This window comes from Battus philenor, unplaced genomic scaffold (genome assembly GCF_028537555.1).
Source record: "Battus philenor isolate CCGP_79_NKW_IND1 unplaced genomic scaffold, ilBatPhil1.0.hap1 SCAF_14, whole genome shotgun sequence".
NCBI classification, from domain to species: domain Eukaryota; kingdom Metazoa; phylum Arthropoda; class Insecta; order Lepidoptera; family Papilionidae; genus Battus; species Battus philenor.
In genome coordinates, this window is record NW_027181676.1 from 10,153,687 (window position 1) to 10,179,387 (window position 25,701).

Genomic DNA, 25,701 nt, shown 5'->3' on the forward strand with positions numbered 1-25,701 from the left:
TGGCACTCGGTGTAACGATACTGCCTTTAACAGTGTACATACCAGAAAAGTTGCGTTATGTTTTCATCGTGTTGAGATACTTTTTGTTTTGTATGTAGTTTCCATTCGCTCTACGAAGAGTGGAACGTGTTATGCGTTAATGCGTTGTGTTTCTTCACGTTTGTGTAGTTTTTACAGTGAATAATGTGATTGTGTAGTTCGTTATGGCATTTAGATACCGTGAAGATTTAGTTGGCAAACGATTTTTGTCTGTGAGTGGTGTGGCAAAAATTAATGTGAATAAAGTTTCCGAATGGGGATGGAAAGCTGGTGTTATCAGAGCAGCTTCACTCAAAGATAACAAGAATAAGGAGCTGCAGGTAAAGCAAAATGTGTCTCTAAAGTGCCTTACTTATTAAATAGTAAGAGTTTAATTCATAATTCCTCCTAAAATTACTTTTAACATGTCAAATCGTTGTAGTTTTCTTAATACGTGCTTCATTAATCAAAAAGTTTGTATATTAGTTATTTAAATAACTTCTTAGTATCGTCGTCTTTGGTCATTTTCCATTACTTTTATTATGTTTTTCTATAATACAAGGTTGTTGTTGGTTTTCAACCTTGTCAAAATTAAAGTTTTCGAATAGTATTTGTTTTGGATATGGCAATAAAATATTTTCTTTTATATGTTATGTTATGTTGATAATTTTTTTTAAAAAGTGGGTATTCTAGAAGAAACTTATACGCAGTACTGGTTCTCGGCACTGGCTTAATAATAGCATAGGCATAAAATTAAGAGGCCTAGTACGTTATAGTGATAATGTAAAATGTAATTACTAAGAAATCCAGTTAATAAAAAGCATTGCCACACATTCGTTTTTTTGGCAAAGGTTTATTATTAATTAAAACTAAATATATACGTTACAGAAAAACGTTGTACATTGTAATGTTGCTTGTTGATAGCACAATTGAACTATCGAAGAGAATGTGTTATCTCTCTTGCGAGTGCCATTTTGCCTTATGATATGTTAAAATGTATATAAAACTTATTATAATAATACAAGTTTAAAACAAAGCCAGGTTAGTAAAAACGTCAATAATAATAAAAACATATTTATATATAATATATAAGTAAAATTTAACTCAATCAACCTTCGTAACGTTCTGAAACGGTAAGATGGACAAGGGCCAGTTACTCAAACTAGAAATTCAAGGCTTCCATAGTAATATCAATGTATATAAAATTAAATTCGTTTTAAAATTTCATTGCTTCGTTTAAATAATTAAGCGATATCCTATCCGTAACAGTGGAAAGAAACAAATATTGAATTATAATTTGTTTTCGTAAATAGGTAGATATTTCATAATATTATATATCTTCGTAATAATAAGCAATATTATTTCTGGAACAAGTTTCTATAATATAGAATAAGGTCACCTCGAAGCGTTTGTATATAAGAGTACATTGTAATAATACGATTTGAGTATAATTAGATATAATTCTTGGGGGTTAACAACGTAGCTATATATAAGATGTTTAAAATTTTTATGCTGTGTGATAATTACCGGAAATTGAATCAATACCTCAAGATTGCGTCTGAATTTTTATGAGGTTAGATATTTTAATGTACAAGGTGAAATTGTAGATGTTTACATTTGTACTGTAATATTTTTGAGCTGTATCGGGTAGAATTGTGAAGAATCGAGTTAATGTGTAGAGAATGGCTATTTTAAGCCTGTGTTTACAATCCTTTATTTTAACATTTTACCAATTACTGTACCAGAGGACCATATTTAGGTCTATGTCTACGTGAGCTATTCATTAACCGAGCGAAATAATCGAACGACGTTGCCTTTCCGTCTATTATATTAATGGATAGCGTTTGTCACGTAGCACTTCCGCAATTACGATGTCGCAATGACTAACCAACCGATTTGTTTACATCAATAGCCATCCATCCAGTTGTGTGTTACGTATAACGTATATGAAACGGTTCAAAACTGAATGCACATGGCGCTTAGTTCGTCGACCCCGCTCTCACCGCGTTCGATGCACCGCCTACCGCACGCACCGCCTGCACCGTGCCTCGGAACTCTCCCGACTCGGGCTTCGAGTGGAGGGAAAAAACGAAAAACAAATCATAAATGTTCGTGCGCGAGCCAACAATCTTTTTCTTATTCGATTCTATTTAAAATTCGTGATGAGAGACTGGAGCCATATGATATGCCAGCGGTATGTTTGCGAAGCAATGATTTTTCGTCACGCGTATAAATGTCTATATAAATTACAAATTATAGTACATACCTACAAATAATGCCATCGAGAAGATAAAAACATAGAGATAAATAAATGCATTTCGAATATACAAAATTACATTTAAAAATAACATGCGAGCAAATCAACTTGAAAGTATGAATTTCTTATTATGAAAACAGACAATGCGTATACGATTTGTCACCGTATAATAAAATTATTGAGTTATACATAACAACAGCAACTCGTGGATAGCCCTGGTTAATTTGTCGAAAATCAACATAATTTCACATTCATTTTATTAACCTTAACTAGTATTATATATAGTATATAGGGCATAGATGATGAACATGTTTAATAACTTTAAAAAACGTTAATATTTTGAGTATCTCATAGTCAATTCTTTTTAAAAATTGATTTTTTTTGAATTGCAAGTTTAACGTAATAACAAATTAGGTAAAAATGCTGTTAGAACGACTGGTATATGTTTTTATTTGCAAACAAATTCCGTACTTTGAGTTCAATGAAATGTTTCTACTAGTTAGTACTATTCAACTTATTTTTAGCTTTGAAGCATTTATTGTTCCTACTTCATCAAAGAATGCTGCCTAAAAGAATCAAGATTCATGTATCATCTTTTAGGTAGATTGTATTAGGACGCTAAGGATCCTGATAATGTAATAATTTACATAATAGATCATTCGTTCAGGAATGTATTTTCGAATCAGTCCGTTGTTTCTATAAGAACTGATGCAATGCTAATAGACATGGCACAATTTACATGAAATAGCATGATCTGAAATGTGGAGAGAAGCAGGAGAGGTAAAGGCACGGATGTAGCCCGAAGAATTGCTCCTCCGAAGTGGCAGTGTTGATCAACGACATAGGGTAAAGTCGTGGTAAGTCACTGGATATGGGTAGCCAAGCACCAGTCATCGTGGCGATTTTCGTTAGAGGCCTAAGCTTTATAGTGAAGCCTATCGGCTGATAAAAAGAAGAACCTTTTTGGTGTCGAGGAAAATATCACTAATACTGCGGGTTAATTATCTTTCCTTGAAACTCTTGTAAATATATAATAACTAATTTTTGTCTTGTCTTAAGGGGCCGGTTTCCACAACCAAGGCGATGTTCCGCTCACTGTGTCGATTTAAATATTCTGTGCGATATCAGTAAATATATTTTTCTTTATTAAAAAGTGTTTAGTTAAGCGGGATGTCTCACAGATACCATAGTTGGTACGTGACATAAAGCCATTTTTATTCACAGCCCAACGTCCTCACTTCTAACTTTAAGACACAAGACGTAATTATGATGGAATAGTAATTTCTAGAGCTTTGCAGTCATTAAAATCTAAAAATTGTCTAAGAGTAAACTATATTTTTTTTTAATTAGGAATAATGACGCTTTGGAAAGTAAATTTAAAAAGGTACGTATCTAGACAATACATCTAATTCTATTTAAATAAAATTAAAACGATAACTAAAGTCGTATCTCTAAACTTGTAAAACCAAGCGTCAGCCCGCGTGCAGTCTTCCCCGTTTATAAATAGTCAAGATATTCGTATCTTCGTAACGTTGCATCGCTCTCCCGCCGAGAGTGAGAACTACTCCTAAATAGGCTATCCAGAACTCTCGTAGTTGTACCATGATTTTTTTCCGTTCGATGTTTAAAATTATAGTAAGTCAATTATGTAATTTCTTAACGTGACCACAAATATTGATATTAAAAATATACGTAAATACACTTTCAAGAATTGAAAAAGCAGTTTCGTATTAATTATTTTTTGGTTAAGCATTTTTTGAATTTTGACCTTGTTATGGTCTCTGAAACGCTGTATGCAGACCGTCCCCGCTTTTGTTGTAAATCTCTAGGGGATGCAGTGTCCAGCAGGAAAATCTGCTGAAATGATTATTAATTATTCATTTCCATATTAATTATTGATTTTTAGCAATTAAAACTAAGAAAGGTTCTAAACAGAAAAGGGATTTTGTTTACAATGACGATCGAATCGAAATAACTTTCTCTAAAAGTTACTATATCACAAGTTGATTATTATGTTTCGTTTGTGCTAGATTCGGTTTATTACGCTAGCGCGAGTGCGCTATAGCTTTATTACGATTTTCTTTACTTTAATTGGTTTAAAATATTCACTTGCAATAATTATTTACTAAAGATTTAACGGGCTTATATCAACCTATTTGAAACAAGTTTGATTTTCATGGCGTATCTGATATATAGTGGAAAAAATGATTATTCACGTTTCTTTTATAAAATGATACCATGTTCTTTCGAATCAGTCACGTGTGGAGTGTGTGTTTAATGTATTTTTTTACGTTGGTTAGCTGATAAACGTAATGCGCGACAGGTTACATAAGTGTAAATAGTTTCGTTTGGCCTTTTTTTGTTGACGTACATTGTGATCATATTTGTGACAATATCAATTAATAATATTATCAAGAACTAGTCGTATTTGCTTTAAATAATAAATAAAAATAGATTACCATCATCATTATTTTAACCGTGGGACTTCCACAGCTGGACATAAGCCTACTCTCTAGATTTCCAATAAGATCAGTTAAAGCGACTTACCTACACACATATTATTTCGCTAATTATTCTGTTATAATATAATAAAATTAATAACAAAATAAACAATAATTGATGCTAAATCTGTGTTGGATTTTAGTATTAAAGTGAAAATCAGTTACATTTTTATCAAGTTAAGTTTCTATCTACGTTTAATATAATATTGTAATAAAAGAAAATAATTTTATTTGCTATACGTAATCGAAAAACTCGTTAAATTTCGTTGTGGTATGTAAAATTGTCAGATAAATTGTTACAAAATTAATAGCGGTTTAACCGTATCGAATTGAGATCAAATAGAATACTCTAATCAACAAATTCATCCAGCTGATATCTATGTTGTGCAAGAGCGACGTGCACAAAGATCGCGAGGGCGATGAGGGAACTGGGTCACAGGGGCGCGGGGGGAGCCCTTAGGCCACTTATCAACTGAGCTAGCTGTGCCGCGGTAGGCGGCGAAAGCCACTACAATTTTTTTTGGTACCCACTACTATTTGTTTCATCGTACATTGAAATAAAATATTTCTTTACTTCAATATATTTTCTTATTTTTAGGTATAATTTTGAAAGCTGGCTTCTTTGCAGTTAAAGATTTTTTTGGATATAACTTATCGTTCACAATGTTTGCATGAAGTTTTTGGAATTTTAACGATCTAGTACCACCAGGACAAGTAGCAATCCTTGAATTTATTTAAATTATGATAAATTAATTTTAATCGGTTTTTTTTTCTTAAAAATACATTACCTAATCTCCTATTCATAATTATGTTAAAGAAATTGGTAAAATTCTTATGAATTCAAGTTACTACGTCTAATATCACAAATATTTTAATATTGTTGCTCCCGAAAGGCGATTATTTAAAGACATTTCGTGTTTATAAATTAACTTTGGTTAAGAAAAGAGATACTTTCATTCTTTGTAACATTTTTAATTTTTTAATTTTGAGAAAGAGAGTAAGATGATAATATTTTGAGAAAATAATTTTGCACACTAACTAAATAACACAAAAATTATTATACTTTTTTGCGCTGTAACGTCAGTTTTACTAGCCTGCTTTCATTTTCCAGTATGTTTTACACGACATCGATTATAAATGAGTCAGTAAGCGTAATGACAACAGTCATTGTTTGTTAAAGAGTGGCGATGTGACCTCGCTCAGGCCCTTCGCAACCTGCTTGGCCTCTGTGCCATCGACCAAAATAATGCTCAGAACACGTTCTCGTGACTCCCTTGCGCTTCAATGTTATCTTGTTTGTTAAATAAACGTTGAAAATCATAAATAACTGCTACTATGGTTACTATTAAATTATCCAGGTGTAGAAATAAATAATTTAAATATTAAATGATGTAAATTTTATGAATCAATGTCTCTGACTCTATATCCTAGATTGACAGTATTATGTCAGTTAAAAAAGATTCTAATAGGGAAACTTGTCAATTGTGATATCAAATTTACAAAAGAAATCATATATGATTAAATACATATCCCCTAAATAGTTAAATTTTTCTCGTAACTCTTAGAACAAATTTTACGCCATTACCTTATAAGTATCCACTTATAATTGTTTTATTAAAAAAATTGGTAACAAATATATGCCTTTATCATAACTTTAAAAGTAAGCGCGATAGATTACTAGGCGTATAAATTTATTTATAATAAAAATTTATGAAAGTGTTAATGTTCATTTTTAATTTTTGTTTGTATTAATAAAACAATTTAAATCATTTGTCTCGTATTGTATTGTACTAGTATATTTAAAAGTAATTTATATTGAATTTGAAAGAAGTTAAGGTATTATGGTATCATTAGTTACATAGGAATTAGAATATATTCCTTGTGTTTTTATGTGTAAGTTATATAATATCGGAAAGATGTATATTTCATAATTAATTTTAAACGTCTAAATGTTGTGCTGTAATAATAATATTGTACTAACAATCACCTCCTAGAAAACTTAGCTAATAGTTAATTATTCAGTCACGTTGTTCTTGCAAAGGAGTAGTTTACAACAAAAGCCTTTACTTTCGAGCTAGACTCACTTGTTTTCTCCTATACCTATGTCTATGTATAATTTGCTACACGTTGTTGGAATAAGCATGCAATTGTTTTACACGGAGTTTCTTTGTCGCAGTGAAATAAAATACGAACGCAATAGCTATTTATTGCTTGTGCCTTTCATGTTATGTTTTTTTTTGCTTTGTTTTATATGCGACGGAATTATGTGATACTGACAAAGGTCAATTGTGTCTTTAAATAGTTCCTTTTGTTTATTTATAAACGCTCGTCGTTTACCAAAAATGATATAATTCCTGGTGGATACTTTTTAAAATAAACAAATACATTAGCAAATAGTTCTAGTGAGTTGTCTTTCATATATCACGATACCATTTACGTATGCGTAATTATTCACTACCTTATTTTCATCATAATGTATTAATAAAATGGTAATACTACAATATTTAGTGTACATCAAAATTTAGAATATTTATATTAGAAATTGAGACCAACTTGTTACGTACCATTATTTTATGTACAGGACTTCGACTGCTGCACATATGGATCTCTCATAGATTTACTATAGGATCAGTAAGAAGCGTCCTGGAGGGTACATAGACTATAATAACAATATCTAACTGCTATTACTTAATATCGTCTTTTGAAACCCTCTGTTCAAAGGCTAAAAGTATTATTTTTTATAAAATAACGACTTTAAAAAAGTACATGACACTATCACGACATTCTACGTAGGCTTTTATCACATAACCGCTTATCGATATAAATTTGTATAGGTTACAGTCGATATTTCTAGTGATTTTCTCAGTGTAATTAAGCGAAAATGGTTTAATGATAACAGATTTCCAGTGTGTAAGGTTATCATATTAACCTCTTCAGTATCTTGATACATGTAACAAATTGTATAATGCCTAAAACGAACTAATAACTTTTCGAATAAACTAAATGATATCTGCCCTTATATTGATTTTAATCATCATTTCAGCTGTTCACTGCTAGGCCTGCCCGAAGATTCTCAATGAGACCGTTTGGAAACGATTTGCATTCAGAGTCTGTCGACGACTGTAATAAAGTCGTCTGTACATCTTTTGGTTGAAGATCTTTCGTTACGTTTGCCGGTCCATGGTCTCCACTCCAGAGCCTAAAGACCCCATTTGTTATACGCGCTATGTTGCTTATCTACTGCCTCTTCGATTTGCCAATACGCCGGACTATATCTAATTCTTTATTCTTGATTAGATATCGTAGAGGTCTCTAGTATAGCTTTCTACATGGCTTGTTAAGAGACTGTGATATTGACAGACCACGTTTTATCGTCTTAAGTCATTACTGATAACACACTGGAGAGTATCACTTAACATTAAATGAACACTCTGTTATTTTTGCCACTTTAAAATGTTTAAAAAAGTAATATATTATTGTCGTGAACGATAATTTAGTGATGGGTTTTAACTAAATAATCCTGTTATAAACTGTACACAGGTGTGTGTTATCAAATGAATATTAAATTTCATGTTAATGTTTAAATTAAATTGTAAATGTGTTTGTTATTTTGCAAATAATATTAACATTTTAAGCGGGACATCGAGTTGGCTAAACTAATGTGAGTGGCGGGTAAAAGTCTCGTAAAATTGCACTTAAAATATAATCTACACTTTAACAAATTTAAATTAAAAATGTTTATAATCACAATGACGCATTGTATTATATTACAGATCTGTGTTTATCGGTTGTCGTGGCGATCTTTGTGGGAGTCCTAAGCCTTGCATTGAACGTCTATGTACCGACATGATGAATATGATGATGTTATTTTTCTTGATCTGCATGTTTCAGTGTCTGTTGTTTAATATTTTATCTTCAAAAATTCTAAAATATATATGTCTATATATCTATCCTGTGTTTAAAGCAAGAGTGAAGGATGTTTCGGATCGTTTTGAACATTATCGCACGTGTAGCTCGCGAAAGATTAGAAATAGCGTTGTATGTGCGCAACATACCACCCGAAAGCACACGACCTAAATAACCGACGGGCACTCGGGTTTATATTCCTTATCGTTCTTACCGATGTAATTATGAACAATCCAAAGGTATTGTTCAACTACACAATGAATTCGACATTTTTGAAATATTTTTTGTGAGCTGCCATTTATATAGGAAAAATTAAACTTGATATTATGAAGTTATTATAGTTTTATCTTAATTTTTTGCCTTTTATACGAAATTGAAATGGTTATATTGTATTTAATGTTTCTCTTACACCAGAAATGTTTAATATATATATATATATATATATATATATATATATATATATATATATATATTTGAATAATGTTTAAGTAATCAGCCCTTCCCTGATCAAGTACAATTAATAAAACTGTTATCGAATATTTGTCATGAAGTAAGCTATCGATTTGGATGTTTGTAACTAGCAGGCGAACTCACGGAAGGTGACAGTCACGCATGTTGGTTTTGCTGTACGTCTTGCTTACTATGCATTTTTAGACTCATTATTTCCGCAATCCCTGCAGTTACAACTTTTATTGTTCTGTTATATGTAACCAAGCATTATTCAACCAGAGTTCTAAATAGCAATAATATTTTTTTTTATTTTAAGACCAGCACATATGGGGTAATATAGTGCACAACAAATTTTAATGAAGAGGGATACATACCACACAAGAAGGATTTCTTATACGAATTAAAGATATTTGATGATTTTGCGATTAATGATGCACTAAATTAATATCTTGAAATTTATTTTTTTACATTATTATGTGTAAGAGTATAATATAAGATATTTTTCATAAAAATGCAGCAACCAATATTTTTATTAACTTTCGCTATGAAAATACTTCGTTTATGATTCTTGTTTTTAATGCAAATATATTATAAATCTAAATATCATAAAGTATTATATTGGATTCATTTATTTCTTTACAATATCTAATAAATTATTACGTTTTCAGTGTTATTTACTTAAGTTTTAGACGTGGTGCAATTGTCAATATACAGAACAAATGGCCGCTGATGCGTTAATGCTCTTAGAGTTCCATACAGCGCCGCAGCAAATGTCGATTTTATGGGTGGACGTCCTGGTGTTGGTAATATGGTTGGAAGACGTTAAATGCAGGTCATATCCAACCGGTCCTATTAGAAGTCTATGGTTTTTTATGGCCACCGCTGTTGGGTCCTCTCCTTCTCCCCTATCCTATTTATGGGACAAAGCATTAGTCTTATTAATTTTTCCACAAATTCTTTTATTCTTTTGCTCACTTTTCATTCGTCGTATGGTCTTTCTTTCTTAGTTTTCGTGCTACAATTGTTCTAGCATTCCAAACCATACTAATTTTTCTGTCATACGTCGCCTCACTTCCATCACCTCGTTCCTCAAATATTACAGATACAAATATTTATTATTCTTATTATTATTGGCTTACATTTTTGCTTGGCTATTCAATATTCTAAAATAGATGTCTATGGTTGGAGGCTATGTCCAATAGTGGACGTCCTCCGGCTGAAATGATGACGATACTATAGTTAAGTATAGATGATCCACTTAAAAAAATAATTCTAATACAAAAGCTAGTTGAGTCAGGAAATAATGATACGTTCACGATCAGTAGTAGAGCAAACCTTCACAAACGCTATAAACGTAGATTGTCGACAGTTGAAGCGATGCAGGAAGCCCACTGGGCACGCGACGCGGCCTAACAGAGCGCGACACGAGAAATTAACTGTTATTTATACCTACGTTGCGGCTTATGACTCGTTACAACATCGACGAAATACAGCTAATGAAAATTGATGGTAACGGGGACAAATTTACATTGCAACGACTCGGGCTTTTTACTAATGCAGCGACTATCAATAGCGGACACGCCCTGTAACACGCTAGATGTGGTAATCAAAAACATTTGAATATTTGTCAATATTACTTCAAACCGTGACACGTTACAAAAAATACCTTTCTTATAATTTTCAGCCTACTATAAAAAACGAATGAATTGTGTAAAACAAGAAATTAGTTATAACTTAAAAAAATATTACATAAAACTTTTTCTTAACATAATCAATGTTGATTTTGATCCTGTCGATATGAAGTTTTACTGACGACCTTGGTCTGAAGAAAATCTTGACCGTGCTATTTCTTTTTTATTACTATTAACTTAAATAAAAACACTAAGATACTTTTTTCATTTATTACCGTAATTTACATTTTTTTTTTAGAGAGTTAAACGAACAAATCTATTTTTTGCTTTAGTGTGTGAAATATGTGTGGACAATATTTTCTTTACATAACTCGCCAACAAGTTACAAAGTACACTTATGTATGTTGTCAAGGGTAAGCAAAAATGAGATTTTGAACCAACTGGAGAACTGTCTATCTTCCAGTAGTTACTTTGAAATGTAAGGCACATCACCAATATGTATTATATTATTTTCGGGTTACGGAGACCAAATCTTTGGCAAGTATCCGTTTTGGATCATCGTGTTAGCGCTAGCAAGAGAGTAGAATTAACTGTTAATATTGTTTGTTGAATAGTGGTATAATATTTTAACAGAATGAATTACGACAATAATAAAATAATTAAAAGAAGTAGGATTATTTACATGTTAAAATTACACGAAGTTGGTTTGGTTCGTTCGTTCATTCGTTGCCTTGAAACAAGATCGCAAGCCTCATTAGCCTAGTAATTATTGTAGTAAATAGCCATCGCGCCCTTCAAATAGGAACAAAGTAATGTTTCTACGTAAGTATTTACTTAGAATATACACATTCACACAGGTAAGTGGATACAAGATGAAGGGTTTTAGGTGTAAAAATTATAAAAGGGTAAATGTATGAACGTATATCATTTGCCGTAAATTAATATATGGTACACCCTATCCAAAGATCAATGGTCTAAAAAATATCAAAATGATAATACGGTAAGAAAAATTGGTTTACTACGATCTCTGATTAATTTTTACTGTTTCAGCAATTTTTGCTGTTAGAAGTTATTGTCTGGCTATCGCATTGATTAATTGAAAATAGATTTAAAGGCTTTAAAATTATTTGCTAACAAGTGAGTCCTACATTCATCGCTTTAAAGCTTTTACACCTATAACCTGATAATTTATTACATACATTAAATTATATACTTCGCATTCAATCGCGTTATTTTTCTTCAGATCTCTCAAAACCGTTAACATAAAAAATAAGCACATGAATAAAATCTTAAATACTACTAATGTAGTTAGAAGTTTTTGGTTGAGATAATAAAAATCGTTTGATTTATCGAAAATAATATGGCAATTTAGTTATAAATATAATTTCATTTTTTGTTAAATCAAAAACATTGATTGCTAGATGAAAAAATCAATACCACGTGATACTATTGCAACGTATTATGCTTTGTAAATTGGCACCATGACCCGCCTTGACTGTCGGCCTTCCCCGGTGAGTGGTTCCGACTAAACACAGTTGAAGGTGGGCGAAGTGAGACGGCGAATTGCGACATCCTCCGACCGTTTTAATTGAATCATTGTATGGTCCGCGGTCAGTGGTCCGAACCACGCTCGATACCACAGTAACCGAAGCAATACGTACCTCCCGTTTAAGCTTAAGGATAGTCCCGCGTGCTTCTGTGAACCGGGTGTGGACCAGACTGTGGTGCACCTGATAGCCTGCTGTCCCGCATTCAGAGAACTTAGACGCGAATTAGAATGTCGTTTAGGAAGGAAGATCGACGAGACGACATCGCCTTCATTATAAAAGACGAAGGAAGCAGAGCATCCTTCCTCAGTTACTGCAGGAGAGTGATCAATAAAGAACGTAATAGTGAGGAATAAAACACAAAATCGAAAATTAAAAGAGAATTAGAAGAATAAGATCATAGAAGATCAATAGAAGTAGTAAAATTAATGAAATAAAAATCTAAATGAATGTATTAAAATAAAGAAAAACCACAGAACTCTTAACTGTGATAAATATACATCTGTAATATAAATAAATAAGTTCTAATAAAATAAGAATAGACTGTGATACATTGTTACGGATAGACTTAGACTGTGATAATTGAGGAGAGGATGAAAGGCGATGCAAAGAAGGAAATTTTGAATGAATGAGAATGTTAGATTATGTGATATATATATATATATATATATATATATATATATATATATATATATGAATAAACGATTATGTGAAGACTGGTAGAAGAGAGCGAAAATAAAGGACACACGAAAAATTTATTAAAAATGCAAAAGTCGAGATGATGATATCACTTATTTTTTATTTCAAGAGATATTAAATATGTCAAAATTAATAATCTATCTAAACCTAAGCTGAGGTCGCTTAGTCTTATGACTGACTGAGTGCAAGGGCTGCACGATTAGCATTCGATAGCTTCTTCGAAAAGCGTTTTGTGAAAAGAAGAAAGAAAGAGATGATATTATAACGAAGGTCTTATAGTACATTTTGAATTGCGTTGCTCATCAATGAAGCCAGAATAGAAGTTAAATTCTGTCACGTATAGCAGGTGTAGTAGACGGTATCGATATCACCGTTAAAACTTGTGCTAATGAAGGGGGAGCTCTAATTAAATTTACTCGATAACCTACGCGAGCATATAACGTCAGCCTTATCAATAAACGTTCACCGGACTGACTCGTGATGTGATACATCGCATATTACTTTTTTCTCTATTACAATTAAAATTGTAATTATAGTATTGTTTATTTTATTTTTGGATAGAGTAGTATACATTCATGGCGAATGAGCTATATAACCATCCCTTAAAAGTGCAACACGTATTTTCAATCACCTTGTATATCTGTTTTACCTTACACTAAAAATTAAAATTAAATAAATGTTGAAGTTAGTAGTGGACAGACCACATAGACCGTTGGGTTTTAAGGTTTTGCAGTTGGGACTACGGATTGGCAAGTGCAGCGTAGAACGTCCACTATTGAGGACAGTTGACCTCATTAAGATCCAAGCTATTTACAACCGGTCCTATTAAAACTATAGGAGAGGTCTATCTGTGACGTCGTGCGGCTAAAATGATGATGATGATGATGATTATTATTAAAAACAAACTATTATTTTTTCATTATTTATCCGTTATTCAGAAATCGGAATTGCATTTGTAATCCTTTTCTAACGGCAATCAATTGCAAGGTTATTTCATCTGCGCATAATTTAATACGATGTACATAATTATTGGGTAGACGCAATCTAAGATAAACATGAACAGGGGGTATACACGATAACACTATTGTATTAGATTTTTAGAAGATCATCAGAAAACTTAAATATCAGATAACGGTGATTAACTATGACACTTAGTAAATATCCTTGAATTTACACAACTTGTATCCAATATAAATAGACTTTCAAAATATTGCATTTCTTTACCGTTCACTGTTCAAAATATTGGTACGATATATGTAGACTTGATAATGTATTTAAATATCAAGATTAAGACCAGGCTCTCCATAATATGCTATCATAGAGTCCTAAGTTATTTTTGCCACATCGCCTGCAGACAACTGGATAACTTCGACAAACTATTACTTGTAAGAAAAGTAGATGGTTAAAGATCACGCGGACGAGGACGCACCCGCTGGTCTGATGAAATCAAATAAATAGTTGAACTTTTCAATACAATAGTTGCCCCTAAAAAGTAGAGCATATGATACTATGGAAAGAGGTCAGTATTAAGTCCTTTAAGGAGTTTCCAGACGGACACGATCTTCAGAAGTAGAGATGATTGAAAATAAGGTACTTATTCAATCATTGTGATTGAATAAGTAGCTTATTTTCAATCATACCTAAAAAAATGAATGAGTTTTGTGCATTAATTTGCACCAATAAATCGAGATGAAAGAAGATTCGTGATACCTAAAACATGACGTAACTAATTACATATGAGTTTTATTTATTATCTAAAACATTTGATTGGCACATTATTTTTAAGAAAGATTGTCAATATTGCATTGCATGTGTGTACTATCAAGTGGCATAGTTATATAAAATGTATAATAGAATATGTAATACACAATGTAAATACAGTTTAGATGGCGGCAGATGAGCAGTTGTCCCGTTTACGTGCTTGCGTAATAATGACAAGAATTACTATGCGCAAAGAATTTTGCAAAAACAATTGACAATGAATCTATGTAACTACGAGTTAACTGTTAAAATGTATAAGTCGTCAATTCTCCACAATTATCATTAGAGAGACAAAATATTGTAAACAAGAATCCAGTGCGGGCATGTAGTTTGTTGAGTCTTATTGTTGTAAGCGATAACGTCTACCTACTCAGCTTTATCACACTGCTATAAATAGCAATCACGAGGAGCTATGCTGCTGGAGTGCTACGTCTGAGCACGAGTCAATGTAACATTATCATACTTTGTTTCGTGTTTAATTAAAACGTAATTACTATTAACCACTAATATAAGCAATTACATTATAAACGTCTTTTTATAGATTTATAAATTAGTTTAAATAAGTAAACGTTACGTTTCCTATGCTTAGATGAATCATTATCATATCTGCCTATAGACGCCCCGTGCGAGGTCTTACCCAAGGACCACAATGATGTCCAATCTTGCACTACCCGCATCCAGCGACTGAATCAGCGACCTGGCTATATTCGATTGGTATTAGGTGTTGTTAGCCTTTCGGGCTTTTACAGCTTCGTATAACTCAGGATCGCAGATTCGAAATCGGTGAGCTAATTAATAAAAAAAACTATGACATGTGTGAAGCCAGATCTAGTTTGATTGACTAATTAATATCTACCCGCAACTTTACAGAGTAATACAACAAGAAAAGTCATAGTTTCGCTTTATTCAATATAATACTATATTAAATCTCATATCTTAACTTCGATATTAACGTATTTTGGATTTCTTTAATGATTGCTGTATATTTATCTACGTTATATCTAAAAAAGAAACATAGTGTTACGGTATCGAATCCTTCTTTCTTATTACATTAGTTATTGACTTTATTTATTTACATAATAAGTTATAACCACACATAAATAATGCACTGATTATTTATAGTCTAGTTGTCATGTATATAGATTAAAATGTGTTTATATTTTCTTGTTTTTAATTCTATACAGAGAAATTGTAAACTAACAAAAGTATACTAAATTGGCAAATAATTTCATTATTTTAAAATAAATATATAGATTAGCCTTGGCCGCAGCATATTAAATTTGATTTAGTTAATGCCTGATCAATATCAGTAAAAAGTATAACTTTGCCATATTGATTAAAAATGTTATTCTGGAGAAAAATATTTTAAATGGCTCTGCCGATTGTCCCGAGCTTATTAATTCATTATTTGTTCATGTTCTATCTTTTCAGCAGAGTAATCCTAAGCCACCCTCTGTTCTTTATGGTCGCCATACCTTTCAAAAAAACTTCCTTTTGATGCGCGCTCTCCTAAGTTTGTATGAATTAGTCGAAAAATTTGTGTTTGATATTATTAGTGTCAATCCATGTGTATTAAAGCGGCAAATACGTGAACCATTTATTCGGCTCTCGAATTAAAAAAAAGCATTTTTTTAGTATTTGAGACCTTATTACATAACATATGCATGCTGTAAAGTTTATTGAGTAATTTTTCATAAAGGATTTTTGATTCGTATGTACGTCCGCACTAGCTAAATCGTGCTAAAGGTGGAGACTTGTGATGAGAAGACGAACAAGGGGTTATATATGTCGCCTCTTATTGTGCACACAGACGCACCTACTCATATGCTTAGTGTTCCGTATATGTGTAAATCATAGTAAAATAGAGAAATCTTACAAAAGTGCTTTTAAAGATTATCTTTAACTTTAATTGTCACACTTTAATTGTTTGATGCTTCTTGAATCGATATATAATTATCATAATTTTGTACTTTTTGTTTCAAAAATTGAAAAATCTTCGCTAAAAGTGCAAGCGTATTTATAAACAAACAAAGTCTATGTTTTGATATAAACAGGATGTAGAGCAATATTTTTTCGTGGACACGCTCAGCCGAATACTAATTAAAGGCAGCAGCAGTACTAGAGGTGGTTGTGCAATACGAGTAACGGACGCTCGTGAACGACTCGGCGCCGACTGAGCTCTGGGAAACCGGTTACAGAGAGGTTGTGCTCTTTCTTCTGTCTTTGTGTTCCCTACTAATACTTGTTACAAAATGTTTAGTATTAAAACGTCTAGGTTTCTTGCGAAACAATAAACAAATATTTACATATACAGGATGCTTGGTTATAGGTGTTAAGACTTTTAAGAAACGAACGTATCGCTGATTCGCTGTCAATAAATATATAGCCTATCCTAACCAAAATTAATGGTTAAGAAATAATAAGTAACGTAGTAATAATAAAGTAAGATAAATATAAAGTAGTAATATAAATACACATGCATACATACATATATATTTATGTATGTATACATCAACCGCTATGGAATTGCACTTTTGTTTATAATGTTATATCAAGATGTTTGTAAAGCGTATGTAGAAGATATGCGCTGTGTAATACAAGTACCCGGAAGAGACTACGGTTGTAGTATTCTTAGAACATTCAAGAACAACTCGGAAATATACATCGAGATCTTACTATACATACATTTTTATTGTACATGTTTCACATGTTATATTAGTTCATAGTGTTACATTCCATAGGTTATGTACGTGAAGTGTGTACATTAAATGTTTTGGTGGTACTCGTATTTAATTTTGTACGTACGAAAATTACCTTTTTATTGCCACTGATACCTTCTTCGAGTTTGTTGCGACAACGACACTTAATTATTTTCTTGCCCTTTATGCCACTTGACCTCGTTTGTATCGATTTCAAGGAGATTCTGATGACGCCGTCCGTGCCCACTAGATATTAAAAACTCGTATTTTTTTTGCAATTCGAATTTTTTAGTATGCTTCTTATTCATTATGTGGTAAAATTAAAATATTTGTTACTTTTAACGTTCTGCATATAATTATATAACAGCCAATATAAAATTCTAATTCAATATATATTTATACCATATTATTGGTAGCTTTAATGGAGAGAATGTATAGTTGATTTGTCAGTGTAAGATTCAAAATTTTACATCTATTTACAATCACCATATTATATAAAGCGATCACTATGAAATATGTTAAATTAATTCATTACTTCTATTGAAATGCGGCAGGCCATTTGTTTATAGTAAACATACAGATTGTAAACAAAAGTTTAATAGGTGGTTATATGAATTTTTTTAAAAAAAATCGTGTTATGTTATCATCACGATTTTTTTTTATTTCTGAAACCATTGATTTTTGTATAGGATGTACCCCTGTATTATTTTTATGTACTGTTCTTTTTTCTTTTTCCTGCAGTTATTTTTTATGGAGATCTAATTTATCTATATACATTAGGCTACATGATTAATATAAAATTTAAAAAATTATATCCAACAACAGTAACTTACGGCTATTGTAAGTTTAAAAGTTCGTTGCATAGGCGACCTGTTTGCTTACTACGACAGTATTGGACCTTGTGAATTCATTGCAACATCGAAATTCGGCACTGGCAGTCGTGAGCTCGGTCGTTGACCTGTCGTAGGGACCCTCCAGATTATAATGACGAAATTAAGTTATAGTTTTCATTATCACTTATTTTTTTAGATTCTCATTGATAGTAGGTTGACTTTTAACCAACTTTCATTTGTGGTAAACACAGGTTATGAAATAATCGCAATAAACAATTAATATTTTTTTTCTGGGACCGGTTTTTAATAGCTGATCAAGTGGCAATTTTAAATTCCGAGGGTTCGAGCCGAAAAATTCAGGCTAAGATCACTATTAAGGTAGCGATGCTCGACAGCTCCTGGGGGTGCTTTGGTTCGCGCTTCTACATACTACTATTTCACCGGATTAAGAGGCCTTAAATCACTTTGGCAGATGCTTTATGTAGTGATTAAGCTCATCATGGGACCTCGGCTTGTGCTGTCAATCCTCGATACTTGTGAGCATTAAGTACGACATCGATTCGCTATAAAAAGCTATTGTTTTCAATTTCACCAATTTTGATACCTTTTTAACCAGATACAAATTAAGATGTAAGTTGACGTGTAATTATATAAGTAAAACTAGTTCTAAATGACTACAAATATTTTTTAGTTCTTATGAATTTATAAAGTTTTTTACATTAAATTATAAGTTTCTCTGACATAAAAATATTCGGTTAATTCTGATGGAGGTACGTCGGAGACACCGAATAATTTTAAAATTGGCCAGATCGAAAATATTGTAGCATTCGTAAAGATAATAATATAAATGTATGTGTTTATCTAAATTACAAAATAATAACCAACTAGTAGTACAAATTAATAATAGTTAGCTTATTTATAGGTAGTTGATTTTGATATCATTAAATTTAAATATCAAAACAATATCTTATTATTAAAAAAGCTATTTTAATAGCAAATCTCGAGTTCCCTTCACTTGTCATCGAAAAATACTTTTTCTTGTCCGTAATTATTACAAGGGTTGCAAGCATACACTTCAATAGCAATTGGGGGAACTAATGGTGTATTTGACCCCGTAGCAGTTTACAAGTGCACCCTGGCATAAGGAGTTTAGTAATTATCTAGCCGTGAGGCCAGGATGTGCAGTATACAGGATGCTATATTAATTTATATGACGTTGTATCCACTATACATATACAATTAAATAGATGAGGTTGTACGTCTTGGACAGTTCCTTATTAATTTAATTACTTGTTGTTTATATGGCTATGCATTCACAGAATATTACACATAATTATTAAATTATTGTTTTTATACCGTTACGCATGTTTTATAATGATATAGTTGTTATTTTATCTATTGAAGAATATGTTGAAATAAATGAATATTACATCGAACATAATATTAAGCATTATTAATAATACAATATATTAATCATAAAATTTCTTTAAAAAGGAAAAAAAATATTGTTATTACTACAACTGCAGCTAATGTAAAAATCATATAAACTTAAAAAAAAATGTTTAAACCAAATTATTTCGTAGCAGAAACTCATCTAACGTTGATAATTCAGAACGTGAAGGGATAATAAGTATCTGGGATGAAAGAGACGGAAGATTTTCGGTCGAGGATTAAAACCGAATGTTGGGGCCAAGTAAAGTTTTCATTCAGCCCCCAATTTAAACCTGCTACAGCAAATGAGCGGCTTTTAGAAGTAGGTCGAAATACGGAGGGCAGAATTGGGACATGCCCTAGGGGAGGCATCGGTATCACTCCGCAGTATAATGCGCGAAATTGTCATAAAGTTTGAAATTTTGCACAAACGTCCTATCAGTTTACGTAGAGACAAATCAATCTGTTTTATAGTTTAACCCTGAACTTACTACAAAATAGTATATAATATCTTGTTTATCGTTATAGTATATAAAAGCATCTAAAAATTTATAAATTCTACGTAGTTAGGCATTTGTTATAAGAAGGTATTAGCACCTTATTGTCTTTATTACGACAGTGTATAGATTTATTTTTCATTTGACAAGTGTGAATTATTGAACGATATTGTAATGTTTTCAAAATATTAATAAGTTTTTTGTGAAATTGTCATACTGAAATAATTAAGGGTAAACTATGGATAAATTATGACCTAATTTGTTCGAGATAATACTTTGTATTGATTTTAAAAGACTTATCTTTGACTTTAATAAATTATCATACTTACAGTGTTTAATGTAATAATTCTGCTTAATTGGATAATAATAATTAGAGCACGTGGACCTTATAAGAAGGCACAAGGTCAATGGAGAGACCCATGCTCGGAGTTACGCTGTGAGATTTAATCAAAAATGAGATTTGCAAAAGAACCAAGCTTACCAATGTAACTCGAAGAATTGCTCGTCTCGAATGGCAGTGGACGGGGCATTTCTCTCGTGCAGCCGATGGTCGTCAGGGCCCAAAGGCTCTCGAGTGGCGACCACACTAGGTAGAACGAAGACATAATTAAGGTCGCGGAAATCGGGTCGATCTTTGCGAGTGACCTAAGCCTTGTAGTAGGCGTCTATCGGATTAAGAGAAGAACAAGATTTAAAGTAATTAAGTTTTATAATAATAATTACAATTATACCCATCAAATTAAATAAATTAAGTATTAATTATTGTCTATAATTTATCGTTAACAAAGCTTTTTATATCGCCTGAATTAATGAAATATTTTAAAACAATTACAAGAAATTTGCAGTTCTGAAAAGGAATTCTTTTTTTTCTAATCAATGCAGGCGTTGCGTGGTAAAACGCACACTGCATGCACTTTAATCGATTCGTCATGAAAGTAAATTCTTAAACTGGCATCATTGCATTCCGATATTGACATCAATAACGACCTTCCATACCTATTGCTAACCAGCTCTGAATAATAAAGAAGAATGACGTCCAGAGTAAATATATGTAACTTAAAAATAATAAACAAGCGTTATAAAGAAGTACCACGTCTATATTTATAATACATATCCATAAAATATGAAAATCTTAAAAAAATTCATTAATACAAAAGTAAAAACTGATGAGCGGGATAATAAATATTAAGACTCTAAACACGATATACGCCAGTATTGTTTTTATTTGTATGATGTCCAGGCATTATAATTAATAAAAGTTACTTATTCGATTTCATTCCTTTTACACGTTTTCACTTATTGTCTTTTCTTACAAAACAATAAAATATGGTCAATATCTTGTTTCATGTGGGCATTCAGTATGTATTTACTTTATATTCTGTTTTATCCCAAACATAATTTAAAACAAGAGAATGGTATCATCTTGCTCCGTATTTTTTTTATTATTTTCAACGACACGAAGAGTCAATGTACGTCCACATATAGCTACGAATTCGAGGGCCGTCTAGTTTGTCGTAAGAATGTGGTTTCGTGATAACTAACGAATTACGTTCGTTTCTTTAGTACGTGACTGGTTCTATAGGAGGTAATAAACTTTGCTCTTATTTTATTTCCTTCCATATAGTGAGAATTGTTTTCAAATTGGTTTCGAATTTAAAGATATATTAACGAAAACGTACATAATTTTGAAATGGGTATACAAAAACATTAGTATATATTATTTTAAAATTTAATGTCTTATACTAGTTTCATTCATTTCATTCATTACATAATGATGATTACAAGCTTTGGATAAAGAGATAAAGAAAATTGTGAAGGAAACAATGAACAAATTGTAACAAAAGAAAGTGTATAAATTGTCGTTTATCATCATCATTTATTCCTATGTCCCCAAGATGGACAGAGGGCGTCCACAGTACGTCACCATCCCGAGCGATCTTGAGTCTGGCGCTGTACTTCGCTCCACATCATTCCAACTGTCTTTGTTTTCATATATACAAATATAAATTGTCGTAGGACGCACTAAATGATAAAGATACGTTAATTTTTTAGCAATTAAGTAAAATATAATTTATCGGGCGATGAGATTATAGTGTTTGCTAAACTAGACAGAATCTTCAAATTTTTGTATTGCTATACTTTTTATTTGTCGTATTTCGTGAAATAACGTTATTAACGGTAATTAGGTCGACGCTTTCTTTTACCAGTCGTCTATCTTGTTCATTTCAAGCTGTGAAATGGCGTTGCGCTGTTGGAAACGAACGTTTTGCTATTTGACCTTCGGCTGCTGCTGCGGTTCCTTACATTACAATATTACGTCGGGTAGTTAACGTTCAAGGAAAGATGTGTATTCCAGCTGTTACACATTCCGAACACTTACAAATGAATTATTCAACCATCGTGCGACTTTACATAACACTTGTTTTGGATTTGCTTTCTGTTTCGTATTAATGTTTTACCTTTGGTTCACGTCTAGATGCATATTCGTTGGTATTTTTTTTTGATTTTTACGTATTATTGTATTGTACAAAAGCCAGTACACTAATACTATATTCAAAGAATCAATAATTACGTAATACGTTCATTGAGACAGACATTCATTAAATTATAATCAACTAGCGTAAACAGACTGATAGTATCTGACGGGTAATCGAACACATTATTTTAATAACTTTAATTGTTCTATACTTGCATCATGACCATATACGTCAATTTTTTTTTTCATAGAAACACCGTTATACAAAATGCAATAGAGACGTAGACGTTATATTAAACTTTACGGCTTAAAACAAAATTTTAACAAAAGAACAGAACTTTATCGTTTGATATTAAATGACATTTATATTTATACAAGTGAAATATTCATGTTAAATCTTCTTTTTTGTACGTTCGATACTTAAGTCGTTGAGAATATAAACTTGATTTATAATAGTCAGAAACATTTTTATTTATTTTTCCACTATGGTAGGGGCCTTTTTAAATGTAGTTGTATAGTATGGTACCATCACACCGAAATTTGTTATGAAAACCATTGTCTGCGAGTATCACATCATTCCGTTTTGTGGACAACAGACGATTATCGAATTAAATAGACAAATCTATATGAATATGCAAGAACAAAAGTGCATAAATATATCATAAGTTATAACCCTTTTTGTTGCTTCACATTGCAAAGAAAATGTTTAACAAACAAATATTTGATTTTTTTTTACTGTTCTGCACAATGTAATTCTTTATTAAATCCTTTATGTCTGAAATAGACTTCATTAGGTATAAAGAGTAATTTTTATGAATATAATTAGATAAAGTAATCAGTGGTAAGCCCACGAGTAGAAGACAGAGACTTGCGATCGTAGTTCGCGGGGTTTATTCCCGGGATACAACCTAATAAAATTAACTCTTTGTGTATTAATTATTTGAAGTTGCTCCTAAATAATTTTTCAAAGGATGGGCAGTAACGTCCTCTGTGTAATATAAAAAAATACTGCAATAATCAATCCGCCCGCCAATCGTGGCGATTATAGTATGTTCCCTATAGATATCTTTGAGGGGAGGCCTATGCCTTGCAGAGGGAGTCTATGGAGTGACACGAACGAATTAATCAGATAAAAAATAATTTATAGAAACTACTGCTGCTACTTTTGCTTACAAGTTTTTGTGTGCAATGTCCATATACCGGCTATACGTATTCGAAAACTACCTGACTATTTTTAAATCCTTTTTTTAATAATTATTTTTGTGTTAATATTGTCCTAATGCATGTCCAAGAATTAACAAGCATTAAAATTACGAGTTTTACAATAAAACTTTAGTCTTTGTTGAACTGTGTATTAATAAAAAAAAATAACTGTATGTTATAAATATTGGGGTTAGTAATATTAGTTGGTTTTATATAAAACCAAGGAGGTAATTAAAAATTATAAGATTTGTTTTCTCTGTACAGGTGACTTATAATTATTTATTTTTGTATATCTGCCTCCTCTTTCATGTACGTACTAGCTGTCAGACAACTTTGTACTGAACGGAACCGGGCCGCGTGCGTTGACCGCAAAGAATGCACCGCACGCGCAACACAGCTGTTTCTGTTTCTTTTCGTTTCGTTGACGCTCAACAAGATTTGCACTTATGATACTAATAACTTCCTTTTAAATTGTTTGTTAGTAAGTAAACCCTTATTAAAACGAAAGCATAATTCTGAAGATGTAAAAGTTTTGAACATATTTAAATTGTGTATTATTATTAGTAATCAACACTACACACTTCAATGGATGCAAGCCGCTTTAAATTGTATAGGGGAAGACTATATCCAGCAAAAGACGTATTATGGCTGAGATGGTGATGACGATGTCATACTTCAATTATATATATTCTAAATGTAGAACTATTCGCAAAACGAAATATTACTAGATTTTAATCCCGTATTGTTGTTAATCATAAATTTTATATTTCACTTTAATTAAGACACTGAAATATTACAATTATTAATGTTGATAAAATATATTGCATAGTAGTGTAAGGAGCGTCGTATCTCGTATGTATAAATCCGCAAAGGCTCTTATGATACAAAATACTGGATTTCTGCTATCATTCTTTTTTTATTTTATTTGGTAGTGAGAGCGCATATGCAAAACCATAAGTTCAGTGTTGTGTTATGAATGTTTTTAATTTGACCTTTCTTTAGTATAATCTTTTGCCATTATTATTTCGTTAATTGTGTTTTGTTGCTTTTAAGGATTTTTTTTCTTTTTACAGTTTAAATATGTACAAACTCGTGTAGTTTAGTTAAAAAACTCGCTTCAACAATTGTTACGAATAAGGCGATTGTTTAAATAATATGTTTTGAATGTCAGCCGTGTTCGCCATTTTTGACAGTTTCACCTTCTACTACAATTTTTCATAATTCCAGTCTTAATATTTTTTATTTGAATAAAATGATTTAAAAGAAATCTAAATCTTTGTGATTAATTATTTATAACAGGTTAATGAATCACTTCGTTAACTTGTAATAATAGATAAATACAATAACAGTTTCCGTGATTTTAATTCTGCCTTATAATGTGACATGTTTGCAAGCACCAATACCAAAAGTGCTAGTGCGTGTATGTTATATGAACATGTCTTCTGTGATTGATCACGTACTTTGATTGCCTATTTATAAATAATGCTGCAGCTGTCGCCTTTCTTCTGCATACAATGTACAAGTCGATGAATCTTTATATACTGAACTTATTTATATATATATATATATATATATATATATATATATATATATATATATATATATATATATATATATATATATATATATAGTAGTCTATTTTGTTATGTAATATTTAATATTCGTGAATTATTTCAAGCTCGAAAGTAATTTAAGTCGTAAAAATAATGGATCTTTTTTAAAATTTTCAGTAAAATACATTAATAATGAGATGTGTTTTTGAATTGAATTAACATTTACTGATACATAATAA

The 25,701-nt window shown here is 31.5% G+C and overlaps 1 protein-coding gene across 1 annotated transcript in view; it reads left to right on the forward strand.

The window, feature by feature from the left end:
• Positions 1-119: 119 nt before the first annotated feature.
• The window catches only part of Kdm3 (Lysine demethylase 3), a 165,866-nt gene continuing 140,284 nt past the window's right edge, over positions 120-25,701 (forward strand). Inside the window, exon 1 of the mRNA XM_068761134.1 lies at positions 120-359. Within this exon, the coding sequence (XP_068617235.1) occupies positions 204-359 (156 nt within the window). The 5' untranslated portion in view covers positions 120-203. The remainder of the gene's footprint in view (positions 360-25,701) is intronic.